The sequence below is a fragment of the Corvus cornix genome, chromosome 7 (assembly GCF_000738735.6).
Source record: "Corvus cornix cornix isolate S_Up_H32 chromosome 7, ASM73873v5, whole genome shotgun sequence".
Taxonomy (NCBI): Eukaryota; Metazoa; Chordata; class Aves; order Passeriformes; family Corvidae; genus Corvus; species Corvus cornix.
The window spans coordinates 34,302,432-34,328,080 of NC_046337.1; the positions used below are offsets into that span (position 1 = coordinate 34,302,432).

Genomic DNA, 25,649 nt, shown 5'->3' on the forward strand with positions numbered 1-25,649 from the left:
TGTACCAAGATTTTCACCACCAGTTTGAGTTAGTTTTGGGCAGCACATAACTCAGTACTTCTCTCACTCCTGGAACATGTCTGCCTCTGAAAGCCGGCTTAGCAGTACGGACATGTTCCCTTTTGACCAAGCTGATTTAGAAGAGGTTTTAATGATGCAAAAACAAGTGATGCTGATGGTACCATCACAAATTTATTTATTCCAAAAACTATTATACTTCATGTGCGTTAAAATGACTGGATTACTCCCAACACTTCTTAACTCCCATTGCTTGTCTGGTGACTCGCTTTCACTAAAAAATCCACACCAAATCTGTCAATAGGTTAAAAGCAATTTTTAAAACCCTGCAAGCTGAGAAAGGTCTATTCATGGGGAAAAGCATCTTGGGGTTGCTACTGCCAGTGTGAGCGGCTCACAGTCATGAAGGCAGAGGAGACAATGTCTGACTTGGTTATGACCGTGAGGAGGAGATGGGGAAGATGAAAAGCTGTCTCAGCATCCCAGAATCTTGGCTAAGTGCGGCCTGAAATACACAGCAGACAGGAGACACTGTTCAATCATTAATGAAAATCAAGGATAGCAGTGTCAGCACATTTGGCTTGAGAAACAGTTTCCTGATCCTCTTGATGCAGAAGTAACTTGGCTACATTAGTGGCTGCCACTAAGGATTAAAGAATGGAAACAGAGAAGGACAAGGAAAGCAAAGGATAAAATGAACATATCAACATTTTCACAGCTTGTATTCAGCAGCCCAACTAGGACCCCATGGTTTGTTTCAGGAACCTCAGAGACAGAGAAAACTGCTACATTTGATGGAAAAATGTGATGTCTGGATTTTACAAATGGTGTTTCTAATAGTTTATATGATTTTGTAACTAGCAGGGAAGGAAATCGTTCTGATAACAGTTACCACTGAGGCATTTTGTTGTGTTTACTGGCACAGACCTATCATTAACACTCCACTTCTCTTAACCACAACTTACATCCCTTGTAGTTACTCACTGAAGATAGGTCTGGGGGCTGTTTTCCTGGTCTTGTCATGTTGAATTTTAATACATATTGCTTGAAAGATATACCACCTGCTATTTTATATCTATAATTTATTGTATAATGAGTTCCTATAAATTCTTATGATAGCTTAAGAGACTTGCAAGATGGATTGCTGGCCTATTTTTTTCTCAGTTTCTCAGCAGAGCAGAGAGAGTCGCTGAGTTCCTCTTGTTACCCACACTTCAGCCACAGTTCAGACCATCTCCCTCCACTGAAGAATCTTACCTCCAGAAGAAAGGCTGTCATAAGACTCACTGCTAATGAAGATGCTGGCATAGCAATGTACTACAGTCCTTGCATTTGCTTTAGGAGGCCCCAGCTATTTCCAACACCCATGAAATGGTTGTATGGGCACAAGCTGTATCTTCACATGCCGGAGAGGAAAAGCTCACTAGAGACTCTGGACAGGGACTGTCTAATAGTCATTTAGTGAAACAGAAACCACCAACCCTACAAGTTGGTATCCAAGAGAAAATATTTATTTAAGATCTGGGACTGAGAAATCTTCCAACTGTTAGGTACATGCCATCCTCACCTCAATATCACACATGTAGAAGACATACTTCATATGTTTCTATACTGTGGTCTAGCACCACCAGCTCCCATTGGAAACTGAAGACTTTTCCATTTGGGACACTACTTTACATTCCCCTTACCTCTCAGAGCCAAGACATTGAAAGACACTACTAAGAAATTTTAGGAAGTTATTAAAATTTCTTTTTTTTTCAGTGAACAGCAGAAAAAAGATTAACCTATTTCAGAATACAGGTATTGTACTATATGCATCTTATTAAACTGCATTTAATTTGTCTTTGGACTAACAGCACTTTCTAAAACAAGCCCTAACCCTGAGTAAGCTCATGGATGCAAATCCAAGAGTGTGTGTTGAAATCAGATTGTTCCCAAGCAGATCTCTCACAGCGAATAAAGCCAGGATGTGCCAAGATTGCAAAGGGCTTTCAGTCACGAGTGACAGACACAATCAACACAGAAAATCAGTCATTGCCTTTCGTCTCCTTATAAATGCCTTGACACCAAGCTGCTGCAAACCAACAAGTGTAAGAGTCTTTCCCTCAGTCATCACAGTGATTCAGAGGGAGGAAAAAGGGAGGGAGGAGAGGAGGGAAGAAGAGGGCCTGAGGAACTGGGATGGTGTTAGGACAAAGCGCCACAACGAGACTGACAGCTAGCCAGAGCCACTTCAGCTTTGCTAAGCATAGATTTCAGGATGCTGCACATCTGGACAAGCCCGGCATGAGTACACACCACAGAATGGCCTCAGGTCTCTGATGCCCCACTCCAGGGACACACTTCAACTCAGCAGCAGTGAGGGCATTTTCTCAGCTGCTGCTGTTCAGCCCTATCCTTCTGGAGCCTATTGACATTCGCCACAGAAGGAAAGCAGCATATGCTGATCCATGCTAAGCTCATTGTTGCTTTGGCTTCCAGGCTCTCCCGTCCAAAATTAAAGGTGGGTTTCCTTTCCCTACAGCATCCAGGACCGTAACAGAGCTATAGCCCACGCATGGTGTGGAGGTGAACATACAAGGTAGATGAAACAACCACCTTCCAAAGGACAACACACGAGGCTTTCGCATTACTGATGGGGCAGGGGGGATGTCTTCTGCTACTAAGAAATTAAGGACATATGAGCATACAAGACAGGGTTAGAAAGCAAGAACTGCTGGATTGGTTTGGGTCCATCGTCTCACTTGAGGATTCTTTTCTCCAGAAGAAATGCTGTCATAAGACTCACTGCTAATGAAGATGCTGGCATAGCAATGTACTACAGTATTTTAGGAGGTCCCAGCTATTTCAGACATCCAATGGTTGTATGGGCACACCAGTTCTGTTTATCCTGAAGATTTTCCTGTGATATACTAGGCAGACAGAAAATTTCCTCAGTACATCCTATACCCAAGAGTCAACTTGGTATATCAGAGGTGTGATGGAAATACAAAATAAGACACAATAAAATGTATCGCTTTTTTTGCCTTGGGGTGAGTTTATTTTTCTTATCATCCATGTGATATTATACAATTCAAGGGTGCCAATAAAATTTCAGATGATTCTCTTGAAAAAGTAAAAATCCCCTTTGACAGGATTGTAGACTGAGAGATTTTCTGCGGGTAACAAAGCAGGTTACTGTCCGAGACAGGATCAAAACCAAGGTCTCTCAGCTCCTGCATCTAATGATAAGGTTGAACATACACTCCCAGCATAGCCATGATGTAACAATGGTGCGTAGCTCTATAATCCTGTAGTAACCAAGTGCAGCCTTTTCCCAGTGTGCCAGTTAAAACAATGGCAAGAGAATAGCAATGGTTCAGGATGAACAGCTGCTCTGGCACTGCAGGGGGAAGCCATGTTAGCCTATGGTCAGTCCACGGGTTTCTGTAATCAGCTGGCTCTATGTCATCTCTAATTTCAAGTGCACTGAAGTTAACTTTGAGAAGTCGAGAGCAAGCTGTGCAGTACCCTGGAAACTAGCTTAAGCTGTGTTTTTTTTCACTGATATGGATGTCTTTGAGATTAGAAGGCCCAAAGCACCATAAGGAAGGGACACAGAAGACATTTGCTACAACACATCCTCGAAGGCACAGCTCCAGTATTGTGGCTTATGTGCCACCAGACACATCCAAGATAAATACAAATGGTATAAAAACATTGCCTGAAGACCTCCACCTGGGAGAAAACATGACAGAGAATGCAGCACAATTTAGGCAGTGTTCCCCACCTTTTAAAAAAAATTTTTGTACCATACTTTGGATTTCTGCTTCTTCCTTCTCCCCAGTTTAAAGCATTCCAGCCAAGCAGTAGTGTTGCGGTACTGATCCCATCCCATGGCACATTCTGGAAGTTTTACTGGCACTGTTTTGGAAAGAACCACATCGGTTTGCTCAGGATCATACTGAGAAGCCCATTTCACACACATTCCCGTAATACATGCACTTCCTATACACAATACAACTGCTGAGCAAAATCTCCCAGAGGCTTTAAACCTGTTATCTCTTAAATCACCTCTAAACCACTTATCTCCATTAGCAATCTGGAATGCACAAATTACCTGTCACAGAGTAAAGGGGAATTAAGTATAGCAGAGTCTTTCAGTAGTTGAAAACAGGAAGCTTTTTGCTTGCTTTGCTGGGGATTTTCCAGACATCCCCTGCTGTCATTTCCTCCAGGCCTGCCTGAAGGTCTGCACCTTGAGAGTCCCTAGAAATGCCCACCACCACTCACAGCACATCCAAGCTAAATCTGAAATAGAGCATGTTGGGGTTTTAGTTTAGTTTTAGTTTTTTTCCTGTTAAAGGAATTTTCTCCCATATGCATGTTGCTAGGGGGACAAATAGCTGTACTTAAGAAAGACAAAAAGGGGGGTGGGGCGGGCCTGGCTACTCCTTTGTTTACACCTGGGTGTGGGTTCAGTTCACTCTCAGCGTCTGGAGAGAGAAGCTGCAGAGAAAGGAGCTGCAGGTTCTTCTTTTTTCTTCGGCCGTTTTTCTTTCTGCTGGAAACAACGCCGGGATCCCAAAAGCCGCTTTCGCTGCCCTGCCCCGCTGCTGCTTCGAGCTTTCGCTGCGCTGTAGCCGTGCTCACCCTGCCTGCCTGGACTTCCGGGGGGTTCCCCTTTTGGATACATCTCGTCTGCCACCTGGGATTTGTGTTTGTGCCTGCCGTTCCAGCCTGCCGCTCCAGCCTGCCGTCCCAGCCTGCTGTTCCCGAGAGTCCGGGATCGGCTGCCCAGCGGTTTGTGAAGCCTTTGTTCCATCCTTCCCGGGATCCCAGGGCACCGGTGCCGCGTGTTTCCCGAGCTCGCTCCGGAGCGCCCCCTGCAGCCGCGGGGGAACCATCGCACCTGCCCTGCTCACCGGGAGCCGCCAGCGCCCCTGCCGGCTGCGAGCGGAACTGCACCCGAGGGGAAAGGGCCTGACAGCCGAGAAGGCTGGCACTGGGTTTTGTGATTGTTTGCTGTTACTGCCATAGTTGTTGTTTTGTTTGACTGGTTATATATAATATTATATATATATATATATATATATATATAGTAAGAAGAACTGTTATTCCTATTTCCCACATCTTTGCCTAAAGGCCCTTGATTTCAAAATATAATAACTCAGAGGGAAAGGGGTTATATCTGCCACTTCAAGGGAGGCTTCTGCCTTCCTTAGCAGACACCTGTCTTTCAAAACCGAGACAGATCTTGGCGCCCAACATGGGGCCTGAGGGCATTAAGAGTAGAGGTGAAAAAGGAATAACAGTCCTGATAACTTAATTTTGTGTGCTGGATATAGGAACCTTGTTAGGCAGCACTATGTGGTCTAGTTTACCCTGGTTCGGGTGGCATGTGGCCGTGCTATATTCTTCCCCTTTGCAGCTCCTTACTTGAATATGGGTCCTCTGACTAAGGCTACCATTGCTGTTATCCAGCTTGCATTATGGGTCGAGAAGGTGAGGAATTCATGGGTTTTTAACTTCCTCCGGAATGTGGGCACATGGATAAACGGCTATCACACACTGAGTACATGTTTTTGGGGTTATGTTAACAATGGTACCTTCTGTGAGGAAATGACACCAGGGGAAGTTTTCCCCCAACCCCTCAACCAGTTCTTTCGGCCCACCCCATCAATTTTTGAAGGGTTTAAATTCCCTCTGAATACTAACCATCTGCTGCTGGTAGGCCTACTCTATTTAGCACTTAAGGATAAGTTGAGATTGGCTTGGATATCTACCCAGACACCAGCCCCAGAGACTAGAGATCCTACTCCAGAGCCTGATCCTGCCCCAGAACCTGACACGGCCCCAGACACTAGAGATCCTACCCCAGAGCCCGATCCTGCCCCAGAACCTAACATGGCCCCAGAGACTAGAGATCCTACCCCAGAGCCTGACACAGCCCCAGACACTAGAGATCCCGCCCCACAGACTGATACCGCCCAACAGTCCACCTTAGAAATGGACTAACCAAACTGGGTGGGGGTACTGGCAAAAGGAATGCAGGAGATGGTGGCCAGGAAGATGGGCCAGGTGCGCCAGCGGGGATAATGCCAGGAGATGTCCAGGAGATGGCCAGGTGTGGCAAAGGAGATGTGCCAGGAGATGGGCCAGGTGCGCAGGAGATATGCCAATGGCTAAGGGAATCACCTCCTCAGCTAGTGAAAAACCCTCTCCCTGCCCCAAAGAGGGTGAGTCCGATGGTGCAGCAGTGGAACCCATTCCGGATGTTACAACCATCCAGAGCTTCCGCTGAACCACAAGGACAACCACAGCCAGCAGCAGTCGCCCCTGTGCAAAGGAGGAAGTGTAAGACCAAATCAGTACGACCAAGTTAATGATGATGGGCAACCAGGGCCCTCACAACCAGCAGGAGAGCCAGAGCCAGAATCATCACTGAGTCCCTGTCGCACGACAGTCTCCGTGCTATGCGAAACGACATTGTGCGAAGGGGGCGTGAGCCTTATACCACCTGGCTGCTTCGGGTTTGGGACCTTATGGGCACAAGTGTGCAACTGGATAGTGGTGAGGCAAGGTATCTGGGATCGTTGACCCAGGACCCAGGTGTGGACCAGATATTTGTGAGGGAGCCAGGGCCTCTCTCTCTTGGGAGGCGGCTCTTAATGAGTGTGAGAGAAAGGTTCATTCACAAAGAAAGAATGGCAGGAGTATCATCATAGAATGCAGTGGAAGACACTCGAGCAAGGGATCCAACAGCTAAGAGAGGTGGCAATATTAGAGGTACTCTTTGGGAAGGATGGACAGCATGATAATGACCCGAATAAGGTCAGGTGCACAGGACAGATGATGTGGAACCTGGCAAGGCTAGGGCCATCGCAATACACCACCTTCATTGCAACGATTGATGCTGACAATACCCGAGAAACAGTGGGCTCTGTTGCCACAGGCTCAGGCATTATGACAGCATGATCAATGGCCCGCTGAAAGCTCATGTCTCTGCTGTGGTCCAGGACCTCAAAGAGGAGATGAAGAGGAAGAATGAGGGAGGAGATGAGGAGGAGATGAGGAGGGTCAGTGTGGCACCAGTGCGAGTCACAGGCCCCCAAGTCAGAGCCCGTCGTCCCCTGCTAGAGAGAGAGGGTACACCCACGAGCTGAGCTGTGGTTTTTCCTGTGTGAGCATGGGGAAGACATGAGAAGGTGGGATGGGAAACCCACCTCTGCCCTGGCAGCGCGGGTGCGTGAACTCAAGGAGGGAGGCACTAACCGAGGGGGTTCCGCTAAGGTGAAGGTAGCCTCAGCCTCCCGTGACCGAGCTGCCAGGCATTACAGAAGGGAGGATGATATGTCGGATCCCCTTGAAGGTACCTCGAGCATGTACGCCCAGGGAAAGAATGATAACCAGGGCTAGAGGGGCCCTGCCTCTAGCCAGGAAGAGGCACGGGAGAACCGAGTTTTCTGGACGGTGTGGATCCGATGGCCTGGCACATCAGAGCCACAAAAATATGATGCATTGGTTGATACTGGGGCACAGTGTACTTTAATGCCATCGGGACATGTGGGGGCAGAACCTGTATCCATCGCTGGGGTGACCGGGGGATCACAGCAGTTGACCCTTTTGGAAGCTGAGGTGAGCCTGACTGGGAAGGAGTGGCAAAAGCATCCGATTGTGACCGGCCCAGAGGCCCCGTGTATTCTGGGCATAGACTTCCTCCGGAATGGCTACTACAAAGACCCAAAAGGACTCAGGTGGGCATTTGGGATTGCTGCTGTGGAGGCAGAGGGCATTAGGCAATTGAACACCCTGCCTGGACTATCTGAGAATCCTTCTGCAGTTGGGCTCCTGAAAGTGGAAGAGCAACGAGTGCCAATTGCCACCTCGACAGTGCACCGCCGGCAGTATCGGACAAATCGAGATGCTGTGATCCCATCCACAAGATGATCCGCGAGCTGGAGAGTCAAGGGGTGGTCAGCAAGACCCACTCACCCTTCAACAGCCCCATCTGGCCTGTGCGCAAGTCTGACGGGGAATGGAGATTGACTGTGGACTATCGTGCCCTGAATGAAGTGACTCCACCGTTGAGCGCTGCCGTGCCGGACATGTTGGAGCTCCAGTACGAGCTGGAGTCCAAAGCAGCGAAGTGGTACGCCACTATTGACATTGCCAATGCATTCTTCTCCATTCCTCTGGCAGCAGAGTGCAGGCCTCAGTTTGCCTTCACCTGGAGGGGCGTGCAGTACACCTGGAACCGACTGCCCCAGGGGTGGAAGCACAGTCCCACCATCTGTCATGGACTGATCCAGACTGCACTAGAAAAGAGTGAGGCTCCAGAACATCTGCAGTACATTGATGACATCATTGTGTGGGGGAACACCGCAACCGAAGTGTTTGAGAAAGGAGAGAGAATAATTCAAATTCTCCTGCAAGCTGGTTTTGCCATCAAGAAGAGCAAGGTCAAGGGACCTGCCCGAGAGATCCAGTTCCTGGGAGTAAAGTGGCAAGATGGACGACGTCAGATTCCCACTGAGGTCATCAATAAGATCACAGCAATGTCTCCGCCGACCAACAAGAAGGAAACACAAGCTTTCCTAGGCGCTATAGGTTTCTGGAGGATGCACATTCCCGAGTACAGCCAGATCGTGAGTCCTCTCTACCTGGTTACCCGCAAGAAGAATGATTTCCACTGGGGCCCTGAACAGCAGCAAGCCTTCACTCAGATCAAACAGGAAATTGCTCACGCCGTAGCCCTTGGCCCAGTCAGGACAGGACCAGAGGTGAAGAACGTGCTCTACTCTGCAGCCGGGAACAATGGTCTGTCCTGGAGCCTCTGGCAGAAGGTGCCTGGTGAGACTCGGGGCCGACCACTGGGATTCTGGAGCCGAAGCTACAGAGGGTCTGAAGCCAACTACACTCCCACAGAGAAGGAAATCCTGGCAGCTTATGAAGGAGTCCAGGCTGCCTCAGAAGTAATCGGCACAGAGGCACAACTCCTCCTGGCACCCCGACTACCGGTGCTGGGGTGGATGTTCAAAGGAAAGGTTCCCTCCACGCATCACGCCACCGACGCTACTTGGAGCAAATGGATTGCCCTCATCACGCAGCGCGCCCGAATTGGAAACCCAAGTCGCCCTGGGATCTTGGAAATAATTACAAACTGGCCGGAAGGTGAGACTTTTGGGTTATCTTCTGAAGAAGAAGAGGAGCAGGTGACACGTGCCGAAGAAGCCCCACCATATAACGAGCTACCAGAGAGTGAAAGACAATACGCCCTCTTCACTGATGGTTCCTGCCGAATTGTAGGCGCTAGCCGGAAATGGAAAGCCGCTGTATGGAGCCCCACACGACAAGTTGCACAGGCTACTGAAGGAGAAGGTGGATCGAGCCAATTTGCTGAGCTCAAAGCTGTCCAATTAGCTCTGGACATAGCTGAAAGAGAGAAGTGGCCAAAGCTCTACCTCTACACTGATTCATGGATGGTAGCCAATGCTCTGTGGGGTTGGCTGGAAAGGTGGAATAAGGCAAACTGGCAGCGCAGAGGAAAACCAGTCTGGGCTGCTGAAGGAGTGGAAAGACATTGCCACTCGGGTAGAGAAGCTATCCGTGAAGGTCCGTCATGTAGATGCTCACATCCCCAAGAGCCGGGCTAATGAAGAACATCGTAACAACAAACAGGTAGATCAAGGCTGCGAAAATAGAGGTGTCCCAGATAGACTTGGATTGGCAACATAAAGGAGAACTGTTCCTAGCTCGATGGGCCCATGATGCCTCAGGTCATCAGGGCAGAGATGCCACCTATAAGTGGGCACGAGACCGAGGGGTGGATCTAACCATGGACAGTATCTCCCAGGTTATCCATGATTGTGAGACATGCGCTGCGATCAAGCAGGCCAAGCGGGTGAAGCCTCTGTGGTATGGTGGGCGATGGTCCAAATACAAGTATGGGGAGGCCTGGCAGATTGATTACATCACACTGCCTCAAACCCGCCAAGGCAAGCGCTATGTGCTCACAATGGTAGAAGCCACCACTGGATGGCTGGAGACCTACCCTGTGCCTCACGCTACTGCCCGGAACACCATCCTGGGCCTGGAAAAGCAAGTCCTTTGGAGGCATGGCACCCCTGAGAGAATCGAGTCTGACAATGGGACTCATTTCAAGAACAGCCTTATAAACACCTGGGCTAGAGAACATGGCATTGAGTGGGTGTACCACATCCCTTACCATGCACCAGCAGCTGGGAAGGTTGAGCGGTGTAATGGACTGCTTAAAACCACCTTGAAGGCACTGGGTGGGGGGACTTTCAAAAACTGGGAGATGCATTTAGCAAGAGCCACCTGGTTAGTTAACACTCGAGGTTCCACCAGCCGAGCAGGCCCTGCCCAATCTGAACCCCTACAAACAACAGACGGGGATAAGGTTCCAGTGGTGCACATGAGAGGTATGCTTGGAAAAACTGTTTGGGTAAAGTCTGCCTTGAGCAAAGACAAACCCATCCGTGGGGTTGTTTTTGCTCAGGGACCAGGTTGCACCTGGTGGGTGATGCAAAAGGATGGAGAGACCCGATGCTTACCTCAAGGGGACCTTGTTTTAGGGTGAACTACCCATGGCTCTGTACTTGTATCAGTATCAGCATGTATATTTGTATATAATTTGGGTAATGCATAGATTTATATGGTTAAAAAGTTAAGTTTCATGTAACATGTTAGTATGGGAAAAAATTCGGGGTGGATAATGTTGGGGTTTTAGTTTAGTCTTAGTTTTTTTCCTGTTAAAGGAATTTTCTCCCATATGCATGTTGCTAGGGGACAAATAGCTGTACTTAAGAAAGACAAAAAGGGGAGTGGGGCGGGCCTGGCTACTCCTTTGTCTACACCTGGGTGTGGGGTCAGTTCGCTCGAGCGTCCGGAGAGAGAAGCTGCAGAGAAAGGAGCTGCTGCTTCTTTCTCTTTTGGCCGTTCTTTCTTCCTGCTGGAAACAACGCCGGGACCCCAAAAGCCGCTTTCCCTGCCCTGCTGGAGGCCGGGCTGTGGCCGCCCTGCCCCGCTGCTGCTTCGAGCTTTCACTGCGTTGTAGCCGTGCTCACCCTGCCTGCCTGGACTTCCGGGGGGTTCCCCTTTTGGATACATCTCGTCTGCCACCTGGGATTTGTGTTTGTGCCTGCTGCTCCAGCCTGCTGTTCTAGCCTGCTGCTCCAGCCTGCCGTCCCAGCCTGCTGTTCCCAAGAGCCCGGGATCGGCTGCCCAGCGGTTTGTGAAGCCTTTGTTCCATCCCTCCTGGGATCCTGAGGCACCAGAGCCGCGTGCTCCCCGAGCTCGCTCCGGAGCGCCCCCTGCAGCCGCGGGGGAACCATCGCACCTGCCCTGCTCACCGGGAGCCGCCAGCGCCCCTGCCGTGCGAGCGGAACTGCACCCGAGGAAAGGGCCTGACAGCCGAGAAGGCTGGCACTGGGTTTGTGATTGTTTGCTATTACTGCCATAGTTGTTGTTGTTTTGTTTGACTGGTTATATATATATATATATATATATATGTATGTATAGTAAAGAACTGTTATTCCTATTTCCCACATCTTTGCCTAAAGGCCCTTGATTTCAAAATATAATAACTCAGAGGGAAAAGGGGTTATATCTGCCACTTCAAGGGAGGCTTCTGCCTTCCTTAGCAAACACCTGTCTTTCAAAACCGAGACAGAGCATCACTTGATTTTCTGCTTGGCCAAAGTCACTGCTCACAAAAGAGGAGTGTCTCTCCCAGGCCAGGGACTGCTGAAACAACTACACCTGCCATATAATTCCTTTCAGTATGCATCCTGCTTTGCGGAAAAGCTAGTAACCTGCTGATGACTTATAGAAATTAGCAATGTGCTATGCCAGAGACAATATGATACCAGAATCAGCCAGGAAGAGACTATTCCCCTGTAAAACAGGACTCACCAGTAGTCACATTATCACCCCCAGAACCCAGGATGGCTGGGACCAGCACATCCATATCCAGCCTTGCCCCCTTCAGTATTTTCCCTTCATTCCACATGTCTTCTCTCTTGTCCTTGCTCAACTCTTAAGAGCAGCAAACTCAAGTGACCTTTGCCTATCATCAGGCATTTGGTAAGAAATACCTAATTCATTTAAAGGTGCTTACGGAACATGGGTCCCACAAATGCCACAGTCATGTCAGCCACAGAGGTGTGCCAGTAGGAAAATTGTCCAAATAGTCTACAGCGTGATAGCTCCCCAGTCCTTAAGAGCCTCAGTCTCTGGATTCTCTAAAAAAATCCCCAAGCTCTGACTTCTGTATCTAATAAGGAAATGAGGAAAATACTGACAAAGCCTCTTCTCCTGCCATCCCAGTTACATGAAAGCCCTTGTCTATTTGCAGTAGTGTACAGGTGAGTTCTGCTGATAAATATTCAGGCACAGATATCTTACTATATGCAGGTAACACATTTTTAAACAGAATGTTTGGATTGGGCAGAGGGATGCCATAAAAGAGAATTTCAAGCTGGGGTAGAGGGTCCAAAACATACTGTGGCTCCCTGAGAGGCTGTAAAGGGCAGGCTCAAATCTTCTCTCCAAAACAGATGTGTAAAGAATTTCTAGTCACAAAGTTCACACCATTATATTCAGCAAGTATGTCACCCTTCATTTATGCAATTCATAAAGAGTCTGGAGCCCAGTTCACAGCAGAAACGTTCAACCTCCATTCTCCTGGGACCCCATGAACATGCATTGCCCTGCTCATCCTGCATAAGCTCTTCAGGATGCATTCCCACACAACCTCCTGCCAATGACTGACACACTCAGCCAAGGCTCAGTGCTCACCAGCACCAACATTTGATGTCTAGAACACATGGGCACATAGGGCCAGCCTCACGGCTTACAGCAGCCACCACAATTCTCAGCTGGGTTTGGGATTCATGGGCACTTGCAAGTGCATCCTGTCATTAATCCATTCTGCCTGGCTGCTTTACAAGAAATCCTACTTTATTTTCATGGCTCTTTCGACACAGGATGCAGGCAGCAGGGCTGGAACAAAACAATGTGGCAATAAATACAGCTAAAGACACAAGTCTTCCTGTAACCACTTGACTATTAACTTTTTTCCTACTATCGCATTTTTTATTAATTACATTATTCTTTTGCTTCTAAAAAAACATGGACTGGCATTGTCCACATGCTGGGTACATGGATGGCTACTGGAGTGGTCCCCTCACACTATGGGCACCCTCTCAGCTCCAGCAGCAGTAGAATCCCAGGCTGATTCCATAACCCATGCTGTGAGCCAATGAGCCTTGCTGAAACATGAAGGATTTCAGCTGGGATCAGGGGCCAGGCAAAGCAGTCATGCTGCTTTTGAAACACGAGTTAGTGTTTCCTTACTGGGCTGCACTAAACCAGGAAGGAATCCCCTGGGCAGAACAGTGCTGTACTGCACTGACCATCGATGCCCAGAGCTGACAGAGATCACCTTGCCAGGTCCTACACGGTTTCTGAATGTTTTCTCAATCCAAACTCAAGATACCAAAAACCCCTAAGTATTTCAGACTAGGTCAAATGAAATGTTTCAGTTACATTTTACTTGGTTTTTACTTCAAGTTTTCCTTCAGGAATTTGAGCTATTTCAAACTGAATGAATTTTTTCTTCCATTTTCAGAATGCCTAAAAAATGCATTTTAAAATCAGAAAAAGGGAAGGAATTTCCAGGAATAGGATAGTTTTTGAAACTAATCTTTTCCCAAAAAAACAGTTATCATGTTACAAATAGATATTTTTTTTCTGTTTAAATTAGTGTTTGAGTAGATAGACTCCATTAAGCTCAACTTCCTACTTCAGTAGCAACTCCAAACCTAATTCTGGGAAACAAGACCTTTCTTACTTTCTCCAGAGACGAGACAAAATAAACTGACTAGCTTTCATCTGGGAGAAGAGTTTCCTGTGAGGACTCTCCCCAGTAATGCATATATTCAAAACACTTGTTTATTTGAAAATTATGTAGTTCCCGGGAAACCAAATGTTCTATATTTAATAGCTTAAGCTGTAACTCATAAAAGCCCAATTCAGCATAATGTATGTTATTAAGAAATAGGGCTAGCTGAGGTCAAGTTGAGGCCAGAGTGCCCATAAAGAATACACACTTTTGTCTCCTTATTGAAGTTTAGGGTTTTAGTAAAAATAGGAGTGTTTTCCTTTCAGAGCACTCATTTCAGATAGCTTTGTTTACTTTATTAAAATACCCCACAATTTTCGCAAATTTTAAAATAACTACAAGCTGCCAGAAGTGGAAAACCACTATATTGTGGGTTCAGGAGGAACTGTTGTGCTTTTTTCCCCCACACACTTAAAAAATAATACTAACTCGTAACTACTTTTGTTATAAGCCAGAAGCTATGTGAAGAATCCTGCAGCAGCTTGAGGGCCTAAACATCCTGTAGAAATCAGTCCTACCTCCTCTTTTACAGCCAAGTACTCAGTTCAGTTGAGCCTGTGACAGCTGAGCCTGGAACTGCAGAGGAAATGTCACCCTTCACTGCTTCACCAGGCTCCAGTGGGCAATTCTGGGTGAAATCAGAGCTTCCCAGCCACTGCAGGTAACACACATCAGACAAAGCAGGAATCACCACTGCCTGTTACTGCCCACCATCTTACCAGTAACCTCACAGGGCACTCAGCTTTTAGATCTGCAGATGTAGAGGCAACTTTTTGCAAATTACAAAGGCTTTGAGCATTAGGTGACATTCAGTTAATGTGAAAGGTCTTCGTTCCAGCAGGAAGTTTGAGATGGGCCAGTGAGCACTGATCTGTTGAGGTTTCACCATTTTCAGGGTGAGGCCCTGCACCTCCCCACAGGCTTTGCCCGCAGCCATCCCAGGGCAGGTGGGTGTCTATGCCATGGGGATTCAGCAAGGCCTGCCTCAGATCCTGTTTGATACTGACAATTCCCAACACAGGACTAATAAACAGCTGATAACATTGTGACATAAGACTAGGGCAAGATGGAGCAGTGAAATAAAAACCGGAGGAAGTTGAAAGAGTCCTAGTGCATTCTTAAATCCCCATTGTAATATCCCCTTTCCTATGAAAATCCTGGTGACTGGAAAAAATCAGACAAACTCACCAGGAACGCTAACAGCCAGCACTGCAGGAGGCACAGATTATATAGCCAGCCAAAATGCGCACAGTTCCTCGTCCTCATTTTCTATAACCCTTTCTCTGATGTAAAGGGCACAACAATTCTGGAATTGAAAGTAAAACCTTTACTTCCGGCATCATGTTATTCATTTATGTCCACTGTTGGCAATGAAAAACACAATAAGGAGAATCTCAACTTCTGCACTAATGCATTTGCTGACAAAATTTACGCTTTCTATTTGGAGGCTATTACAATTTATAACCCCATTCTATACCTCAAAAATTATTTCCATAAGTGTAAAGACATAATAGATCTCCTTAAAAGAAGAGCATGATCACACTGCTTAACATGATGCTGGAAGTAAAGGTTTTACTTTCAATTCCAGAACTGTTGTGCCCTTTACATCACATGCAGGAGGATGTGACAACACTTGCAGGGATTGATCCTGGACGAGCACCTGTCAGGCAATGAGCTCTGCTGAGGGCAAACTTCTGTGCTAGAGAAACATAAGCAAGGGTGTGTAATGCATCAAAATCTCCTCAGCCAAGAGGAACAGCAAACTTCCATGGCTGCTGTGCAAAGGCAGAAAGCTCCACACACACCCAGAGCTCAATGAGGCAGCTTTTCCTGTACATATGAAAGGTACCACCAGATTCCAGCAACAAATTAGCCAGACAGTGGCTGCCAGATACTACAGCCATGGATTCCCTCTGTTGAGAGCACAGAGACATACAGTGTTGGAGAATCACTGCTGGAGTCTGTTCACACAGCCTTGTGCAGACTGAGCTCAGGCTGAGCCCCATCTCACTTATGGGGTCAGTCCTGTGGTGCACCTTATGGAGTCAAACCAGCTCACGTGTTTCCAGCTGTCTTTTGGTACCTCAGGACCAGGGACTTAGGGGCCTGAACTCTGAGAAAAAGGTTTTGCTTTCAACCACAGGGCTGAAAGACTTCAATTTTTCAGCAAACCGCCTTTGAGTTCTGTATCCCACAGCTGTATCAGCTCTAAAATATTGGAGCAAGTCCAGAGGACGGACACCAAGTTGATTAGAGGGCTGGAGCACCTCTCCTGTGAGGAAAGGCTGAAAGAATTGGGATTGTTCAGTCTCGAAAAGAGAAGGCTTTGGGGTGAACTAAGTGCAGCCTTCCAGAATCTGAAGGCAGCCGACAAGAAAGACTATTTATAAGAGCATGGAGTGACAGAAAAGGGGGAATGGCTTCACACTGACAGAGAGGAGGTTTAGATTGGATATTAGGAAAAAATTCTTTACTGGGAGGGTGGTGAGGCCCTGGAACAAGCTGTTCACAGAAGTTGTTGATGCCCCATCCCTGGAAGAGTTCAATGCCAGGTTGGACAGAACTCATAACAACCTGGTCTAACAGAAGGTGTTAGACCATGGCAGAGGGGGTTGGAACTACATGGTCTTTAAGGTCCCTTCCAACCCAAATAGTTCTGTGATTCTATGGTTCTAAGAGATCAGCAGAGCAAGCACCAACAACCTTGTAGGATCCAATTCTACTTACTTCTAGTTTATACCCAAATGCCAAGTACATCCTTAACGCATGCAGGCTGTGGCTAACAGTGGGACCTCTTAAAAGTAGGCAGTGCCCATACTGAGAAAAGGCATTGATCCTTGAACAGTTTATATCTGTTTGTATATAGACAAACAGAAGAGAGAAAAGGAAATCCCCGTTGTTCCTATGTACCTGTATTTATGATGTAGAGTCTTTCTGTAGTAAACAAACAACTCGTCCTTCAGCATCAGTGCATAATATGTTCAGATGTAAGTTATACAACAGGAAAGTAATCTTATGTTTGTTCTTCCATAACCTGGCTCCCATTTCCCAGCTGTTCCACTATTGCCTGCTTCCTGCCTCTGATTTTTGAGGTTTTTATGTGGAATCATTTTCAAAAATATTTAAGAACTGTGTTGTATTGTGCTATTGTGCCCATTTTTTCTAAAAATTATGAATTGGGGCTAAGTAAGACAAAATGCCTTGCCTGAAAACATGCACAGGCTCTATGGTACATTAGGAAAGCACATGGCAGGTTTTTGGAGTTTCAGTCTGAGCTCTAGTGACAGAATCATTGCTCCTGCTTAGCTAAGGGCTACACTCTTTATATGCAGTAAACAGATCATATGGGCCACAGGCCTGAAGTTTATCTTAAGCTCCTTTAAAAGCACTGCTCATTATTCAAAGGAAAATGTGTGACCTTTGTGACATCTCTCTGGAAGGAGCTTTCATGTCTGCTGCTCTGAGATGATTAGAAGACCTGGTATTTTGGATGCAAACTAAGAAATCCCAGTGCTTTGCTGCTTCTTATTCTAAGGCATTAAGAAATAGATTTCTCTGGATTTTGTAGGAATTGGGGAAACACATGAAAAGAGGAAGTGAGCAATGAGCAATGGAGTAGTAGGGAGCTTTGTCTGGCCCCTCCTTCCACTTCTCTTTTTAGATGCTGAAGGACACTCTTCAGCTCCATATTGATCAGAAAACATTGACTGGAGATTAAAGGAGGTAACAGCCAACCTAGAGGTGTGGAAGGAATGAAAACCTTGCTCAGTTACCTATTGCAAATGGACAGCCACTCCTTATTCCACCTTTCTTTCTGGGCACGCACTACAGCATTTCGCTGAACAGCACCTTCTCCACCAAAAAGAAAGCACACCTCCTGCCTCATTGGACTGGCCATGGCGTGGTATGTTTTCTCTTTCCTTCTGGATGAGGACCCAGCTGGGTAAGGAGCGAGAATGTCAGATGACATACACCCTGTACACGCATTCCCTCCTTTGGGAGATGGTCTCCTCAGTTCTAAGTGTGTTTTTGGAGAAGATGTTCTAAGACTGTGGGAAAAGGACTGGGATTTATCTCCCAAAGAAAGGGTGATTTCCTATCCAGTGATGACATCACTGGATATCAGAAGAATGCAACTGTACCCTATTAAAACAACTATACCTATCACTTGCACTTATGCTCACCTGGCCACTGCTCGATCTCTTCCTAAAGAGGTATGTTGTTACCAGACCTGGCTCAGCTCAAAACAATGACAGCACAACTAAACAGCACAACTCTAGACTCTATCAGAAGAGTGTGGCCTTAAAACATAAATTAGTTTAGGTAGAACTCAATTTGATTGATTTGTTGTTTATGGCAACAGAACTGTCAGTACCTCTGGAAACTAAAAGACACTTGAACTGAGCCTCTTTGAGGTAAATCAGACAGTATCAGCCTTTATTAAGGTTTCACTCCCTCAAGTCCCTTGCATCCACTTGTTTAGTGCCAATTTTCTTGTAGCCTCTTAATACTGAGCTGGAGCATTTCCCAGAAAACATATGCCATGTGAAGTAGCTCACCCCTACAAACCAATTAAAACAGTTTTTGAAATGAATTGCCTCTTGGCTGAGCATATTTTTTAAAGCTGTATTTTGCTCTCCTTATTGACTGTCAAGGTCTTTTATGCCCTTGCAAGACCCTGGTCATGGGGGCATTAACCCAAAATTGCTTGAGAGAACCTACAATCTTCCCTCTTTTGGCCAAAGAGACCACAGGCATGTGCTCCAAGTTGTGCCACATCCCAATTTAATGATGGGGATATTGGGAGACAAGAATCAAAGTTGAGACAGAGAAGTTCAAAGGCCTTCTATCAATGTCTAAGTGTAGTCTGACTTACAAAGGCAGAACTACAACACGGTGCTCTTCACTCAGGGAAAAAAAAGGCATTTGATAGGAGAAGCTGCCACCAATATGACATTACCTAAAATGTGTGTCTGAATTCTGTAGAGACATATGGTGTCCCAGCAACAGGCTCCACCAGAAGTAAATACAGACACAACTCATCCTGAACATGTGTGACAGTGGGGCCATGAAGTCTGGGAACCCGAAGACAGAATTAATCCCCTGTAACCCAGTATATGTGCTCAATGTCACAAAATAATCAGTTTTCCTCAATTAGGCTATATCCTCCTGCCGTCACGCAACCTCTACTTGGCAACTGTGCAGTTGGGTGAAAACAATCCCTTATATATCAGTAATTAGGGGATAAAATTTTGCCAGGGTATTTTCAGTTCAGATGGATATATGAGATGGTATACTTTACTCATCGCTTCACCAGTAACAGCTTGAAAAGATCAAGAGGATTTAACCTGTTAGCCCAAACCTCAAAAAAGTAAAACAAAAAAATGCCAAGATAAAGACCAAGCACACTCTTAGTATGAAAGTAACTGTTTAAAGCAAGAAAAGAATACAAAACAATTTATTGTATTTATATGTGTACTTGCAATAAATTTGCTTCAGTTCTCTTCAGTTGTTAACAGCCTATGAAGAAGCAGTCTTGCTTAATGCTACTCCACAAGGCTGTTTTAATGCTAAGAGACTAATGGGTGCTTAGATAACTTGAGGGGTTGGAAGAGGGGACCTATTCTTTCAGGTAAACTGCATGTTGTGAGTTACTTGTTCCAATCTTGTTATTCCTAAGAAAAATAAGGTAACTAGCTGCAATAAACAAACAATCCACCCTGATCTTACCAGTTACAGAAAAAAAAAAAAACTTGCAAAAGATATTATATTACTAGAACTAAAAACTGAACTACACTACACAAGAGGCAAAATCTTGCATGATGAGGGCTAACATTTTGGCTTCCAGAGGTGATAAACTAAGAGCCACCAGGGCACAAAAGGCATATTTCCTACTGCAGCATATGTGCACACAAACAGCAACTGCCTTTAAACAGCAATTACAGCCTCACCTCTGAGAATGAGATGTGCTAGAAGTTCCCTACTAGAAGTTGCTTCTATAACATTACTCTTTCCTATGGATCATTGAAAGTACCAACTCATGGAAAATCATCTCCAAAAGTGACACAAGCAATTTAACAGGAAACCATCCTCAACTGGCGACAGCTAAAGAAGCTCACAAGGGAGTGAGAGGGAAGATATTCACTGTGGCCTGCCCTAAAAATGCTATGAGCTCAAAATTTGTGCCCAATTTTCAGCCTTCCCCCAACAGCTGAAAAGGTGCCCAAATGGCAAATAATAATTTCTAACATGTTCTGAAATACTGGAACACACACTAGGAAGCTAAAAGCCATCCCCGAAGTTTACACCATTTTGACTGCATGTGCTTTAATGTACTATTTGTAACCAGTCAATAAAACAATACAAATTTGAACAGAGAAATGAAAGCACTTCAGTGTAAATTTAATTTTTAAGGTTGAGCCTACACAGCCATGTGTTGCTATTAAACCACTTGTAAGTAATAATTTATTTTAAAGGGCCTTTTTGGTACTTTCCCCCACCATTCTTACCTTTAACATTCAGCTAGGTCCATCACAATTACTGTCTAAGTATTTGTTATAATAATGTAAATATGTGAATTAAAGCACCTTTATTTGTATACATAGAGCACACACTCAAACACTTCTACATTCCCACCCAACTACACCTTAACCGTAGCTGGTTAATAATGTACGGATCATTATATTAATTTACTCCACTGAAGATGATCAACCAAGGAACAGACATTCCCAGCAAAACGTTGAGAGCTTTTCAGATTTAAGAGTCGTATTACAGTACTGTCTGTGGCAGTCATGAGCACTTTAGAGGAAATGGCAGTTTGGAAACTAAAGCAAGCCAAAGTTCTCCCACCTCAGTTTAAGTGAATAATTAGAAGGTGAATTTTAGTCATTAATATTAAACAATAGATTGTCCCATCCTGCCAACATTATTAATGTCACTTTTCAGCATAATGCCAGCCTCTGGCAAAAGACTCTATGGTGACAATTCCAATTAACTTTCCTCATCTTTATCTCATCTGTCACCTGTTAAAAAATGCACGCTTACTCCATCATCTCCCTGAACAAGACTGACTGCAGTTGAGGTGAAGTGGTGTTCTATGTCAAGTAGGTCATGCCATCTAAGCTCCACTTTGTACAAGTCACTCTGCATGCTCTTTGAGCTGGCATCTGACATGCCTTCCTCCCCAGCTGCCAGGCCAAGCTGCCTTGTGCCCTGCAGACAGCCTGCCTCTCCTTCCCTTAGCAGCGGGAGGGAACACTAAGAGCCATTGTTGTCACCTGCAAACCTCAGCAGAAAAGGCCCCCACTAGCAAGAGCAGTCCTTCTCATGTCAGTACCTAAATTTGCCCAGTGCACTCTCTTTACTGATCAAAGCAGGTCCTTAGGGGACCAATCCAAAACCCGTCAAAGCTCACAAAAGTTCTCACCTGAATTTCAGCAGGCTTTGAACCATGCTCTCTTGACAGTATCACACACTTCTCACAAGTAACACAGAGAGAAGAGCAGGAGAATCTGTTTTATGCAATCGTGTGTTCTCCTGCCCTTAAGAAAAGGGTAGTCAGAAGGATCATTCTGTTACATCAGGAGTGTTTAGGACCCAAGAGTTGGTTTCAGGAGTCCATCCCAAGCTGCTTTACAGCTGTGGTGCACAGTGCAATGGCAGCTACCAGCTGGAGAGACACAGTGGCAATGTGGTATATGTCCTCACAGAAAGCATCTGCTTCCATCCTGGATGCTGTCATGCAGTGGCAGTTGTAGCTGAGTATTTGCCACTGTGAACATCACCTCCAGTCCCTACCCCTCTGCCAGGAAGTGAGTTTTCTCCAAAAAGGGAATTCATATGTCAAACCTGAAACCACATAAACCATCGCATCCAAGTGATATGATACCATATAGGTGTCACATAACATTAAAATCTCTACAGACCTAAGAGCCAGATTGACTGAGAAGGGATGTGATCCCGAGTGAAGAAAACTTCGGTCTTTCTTGGGCATACAACAAAGAAAGTGCACACTTGTTATTTATCCACAGCCCCTTAATATACCTATGGGTCAAATGGTACAGGTTTTGCATGCAGACAAGCCTTTAAGAGCTGACTGCACACAAACACACACTCAAGTTTACGGCAAGATTAAGTGATTCAAGAAAGGGGAAGGTGAAATTATGTATTAAAGTGCTAACATCAGTTGTTAGATCTCAGCTTTCTGATGGAGAGTAGAGAAAAGTAATAGGAAGTTCATTGCTCTGAGTCCAGGAGCATTTCTCTTTTTGTAGCCTTCAGTATCTGGGTCTTTATTAGGCCAGGAAAAAACTAAACCCAGGTCTTCTGATAGCTCTGTCTTGGCATAATCAAACAGGATTCAAGTACCCACAGGAGTTTCATATAACATATACTGTACAGTGAGCCTTTGGCCCTAACAGCAAGTTTTGCATATGATGACTTTTAAGCAGTTAAAATGTTCATTTCCAGTGTTTTAGATACCACAATAAAAGCATTTGACACTTCTGCTTATACAAGCAAATGCTAGGCTAGCACCCTGCTATGCTACAGGTTTTGTTTGCTGCAAAAACCAAAGCACTATCATTCAGCTGTTTGCACCTACCCCATCCACAGCACATTCTAACATCAATGCCTTCAACCTGTGAATCCTTTTGCATGATCTACGTCTACTCCTGACAAGTGACTGACCTAATCACCCCGGTTTCAAGTGAATATAAGATATTTACAGGTTTTAGATAATGATACCAATTCCTGTAGTTTAGGCATAGTTAGGGCAGGAGGAATGAAGGTTCATTTTCTACAAATTGTTACTCACTGCAACAGAACAATACCAAAGCCATACAGGTGGCCAGTCTCAACAGGAATTCAAAACAGAATAGGATCTTTCTCTTCCCCTTCCTCCTCTGCCACTTTTCTTTTTGGTTGATTAGCTTTTTTTTTTCAAGTTTTGGCTTAGTTTTTGCAGATAGATGCTTCCCCTCCAAGCAGCAAGGGACCCCTGACACAGTGTAGCTGTGACCACAAGCATCCAAAAGGAAATATTCTCTTGGTCATTCCCTTGCTGATATTGCCAACTACCACCACCCCTGGCTCAACAGCCCATGCATAGCATTCCATAAAAATAACCCCTTTAGGATATATTAAGAATGGATTTATGCAGTGCTTACTGGGACACTTCAAATCTTTTGTGGAAGCTCAACAGATGTCAAAGGGACAAAGACTAGAAACAGGCAAAAAGAGACCAGTACATTTCTACAAAGACCTCAACATTCATTTGTCTATTAACTCACTCATGTACCAACCCACCTCCCAACTTTCACTTCTGGTGAAAAAAGCCAGGTCCTGAGTGGGTTGTTGTATGTCACATCCAGAAGGACTCACCCCTCCCTCTCACCCTGTCAGCACAGAAACCTGTGTAGGATTTTGCTACAGAAAGAGCTAAGACTCCATTCAATTTTTAGTTCACAGATGTGCACTGGCAAGTGACAGTGTTAAGCACCCAAGGACAATTCAATTGTCTCTGCACAACCACAAGGCTACCTGCAGCCCTCAGGAGCACAGTAAGAGGACACCTCCAACACCAACAGGAGAACCCTGAACTTGCCTGGGCTTAACCTTGGAGGACAACAAACACCTTCAGAAATCTTCCAGAAAATTCCTCCTTTCTTGCAAGTATTAAAACTCTCATGACAGGTTGTCAAAGGGAAGAATGTCACTTGGGCACTTCAATGCTTGCAATCTTTTAGAAAGTCTTCATTGTTGATGTTGAGAACACTTGGAAAGAACAGGTCAATAAAACGAACTGCAGAGTGACTCGTATTCCCACTTACATGCAGTGCTGCAGGTCTCTTGCAGCTGCTGCGCATATCTGGGTCCGGAGTTGGTCCAGAGATACCAAGACCTTCAGTCTGCTCCATACTGCCATGCAGACAGTGGAACCAACCATCAGCATATGAATCACTACCACTTCCTGACAGCAGGTGAGCAGACTGACTGGGATATGAACTGGCACAACAATGTCTACAGTGCATTATACATTTGCCATTACATTTTTATTACTCTTAGCCCACTTGAAAACTCCTTCAAACCTCTTTACTCTTGTTAACAATTTTTTTACAGAGTTCCCTGAAGCATCCTCCACACCCAACATTTGTTCTCCTTGAAACCCTCCTTTTATTTTCCCCCTCCTAATATAAAAAAATTATAACATGTACTTTGGCTTTCAATGCTTAATGCTTCAGCTATAGTTTAGATGGCTACTGTCTTCTGTTTAAAGCAAAGCACCTTATTGAAGTGCTGTGATTAATCAGGAGGATAAATGCTGCAGTGAGGCCCCTGCTATCAACCACATTTCTTGTGCAGAAAGGCACTCATGCCAAAACGGGAAAAGGCTCATTTACCGCTATTGTAGTAAGATTATTTTCTGTTAAGAAAAGTGGCCACCTCTTTATTCAACAATGAATGCAGACTGACCAGCAGTTTAGAGACCTAGTAAGACAAGGTTAAAGATGATAAAACAAAGTTATCGTGTGTGAAATAGGACAGATGGCAGCCACACAATAGCCATCAAGTCTATTTAAACACAGAAGTAGTTTTCCTATGCCCAGCCCAGCTCTAGATGTGCTGATTCAAAGGCTGGCTCTTGTCCCATGGAGCCCTCTAACCTGAAACAGGTGCAGAGGTCATGGGGTTTCCTTCCATGCTTTCATTTAGCTATTCACCCATTCTCTCCATCAAGCACAACATAAGCAGAGCCTGGGACAGATTCTCCTGCTCAGCAGTGATAAGCTACCCCCCTGTGCCTTGCAAACACATGCTTCAGACCCAGGGACAAAACAGCACAGCTCTGGGAAAGGCAGGGGCACATTGTGTTGGAAATGTGGCAGGAAGCCTGGCAAGTCCAGCATTTCATTGGGGTTCTGAGACAAGCTGCCATGGACAGTAGAGGGCCAAAAAGAAAATGCCCATTTCACTTCAGAGATACAGAATTTCTGCACAGACAGAATCAGTGACAGACACGGGGCAAAAGGACCAGAAAACCAGTGTGAGCTGGGGTAGCCAGAGCCAGTGGGCGGCAGTGAATTTTGAATGACATGGATCGGTGAAAGACCTAATTCTGCTAAGCAGCCAAGGGGCTCATAGCCAAGGCCAATTTCTGCTGTCAGGGAGCATTTAACCAAAAGCAAAAGCTGATGATGAGCCTGACAAACCAACAGCCAGAGACAACCGAAAAACAGCAGTAGACACATTGGAGGGGCTGGTGAGAGACACTCAGAGACATCTCGGCAAGTTTCTGGGATGTCTGACGGGCCCTTCCCCTACAGACACTGCAAGACTGAGGCTTTTAATGTTGCAAGGATTACTTCAATCCATAGGCTTAACCTTCCTACAGCAAACCTGCAGAGACAGAGTGCCACTGTCTTTGTGCTGCCCGGCGGCCCATCTGCTGCAGCCCTACCAGTCAGCATTTCAGGCATGGCCCGCAGCTACAGCTTCCTGAGGGTCCCTGCTTCCCACCTCACTGACATCTTGCACTACCTTCATCTTTATAGATAACCAGCTCCTGATGATCTCTGCAAACAGGATTGCTTAGAAATGAAAATTAGTTTAGTTCTCATAAACACTCATGGCTGTAAATCCTCAAAACCCTTTTTAAGCTTTGTCGTAACATATGACTTTTTCATGACATGGTTTATTATACAACTATTTCTTTCTCTTGTTTTAA

At 45.7% G+C, this 25,649-nt stretch overlaps 1 protein-coding gene across 47 annotated transcripts in view; it reads right to left on the reverse strand.

Moving 5' to 3' along the window:
* Nucleotides 1-25,649, reverse strand: part of MAP2 (microtubule associated protein 2) — a 241,516-nt gene that overhangs the window by 103,572 nt on the left and 112,295 nt on the right. For 2 of the 47 annotated variants that reach the window (XM_019286271.2, XM_039555201.1), the window contains exon 1: nt 3,788-3,875. The exons of 43 other annotated variants lie outside the window; for them this stretch is intronic. In XM_019286271.2, the coding sequence (XP_019141816.2) occupies nt 3,788-3,812 (25 nt within the window). In that variant the 5' untranslated portion in view covers nt 3,813-3,875. Of the gene's footprint in view, nt 1-3,787; nt 3,876-25,649 lie in introns of those variants that run through there. 2 more of the 47 variants (XM_039555188.1, XM_019286256.2) reach the window with 2 other exon arrangements.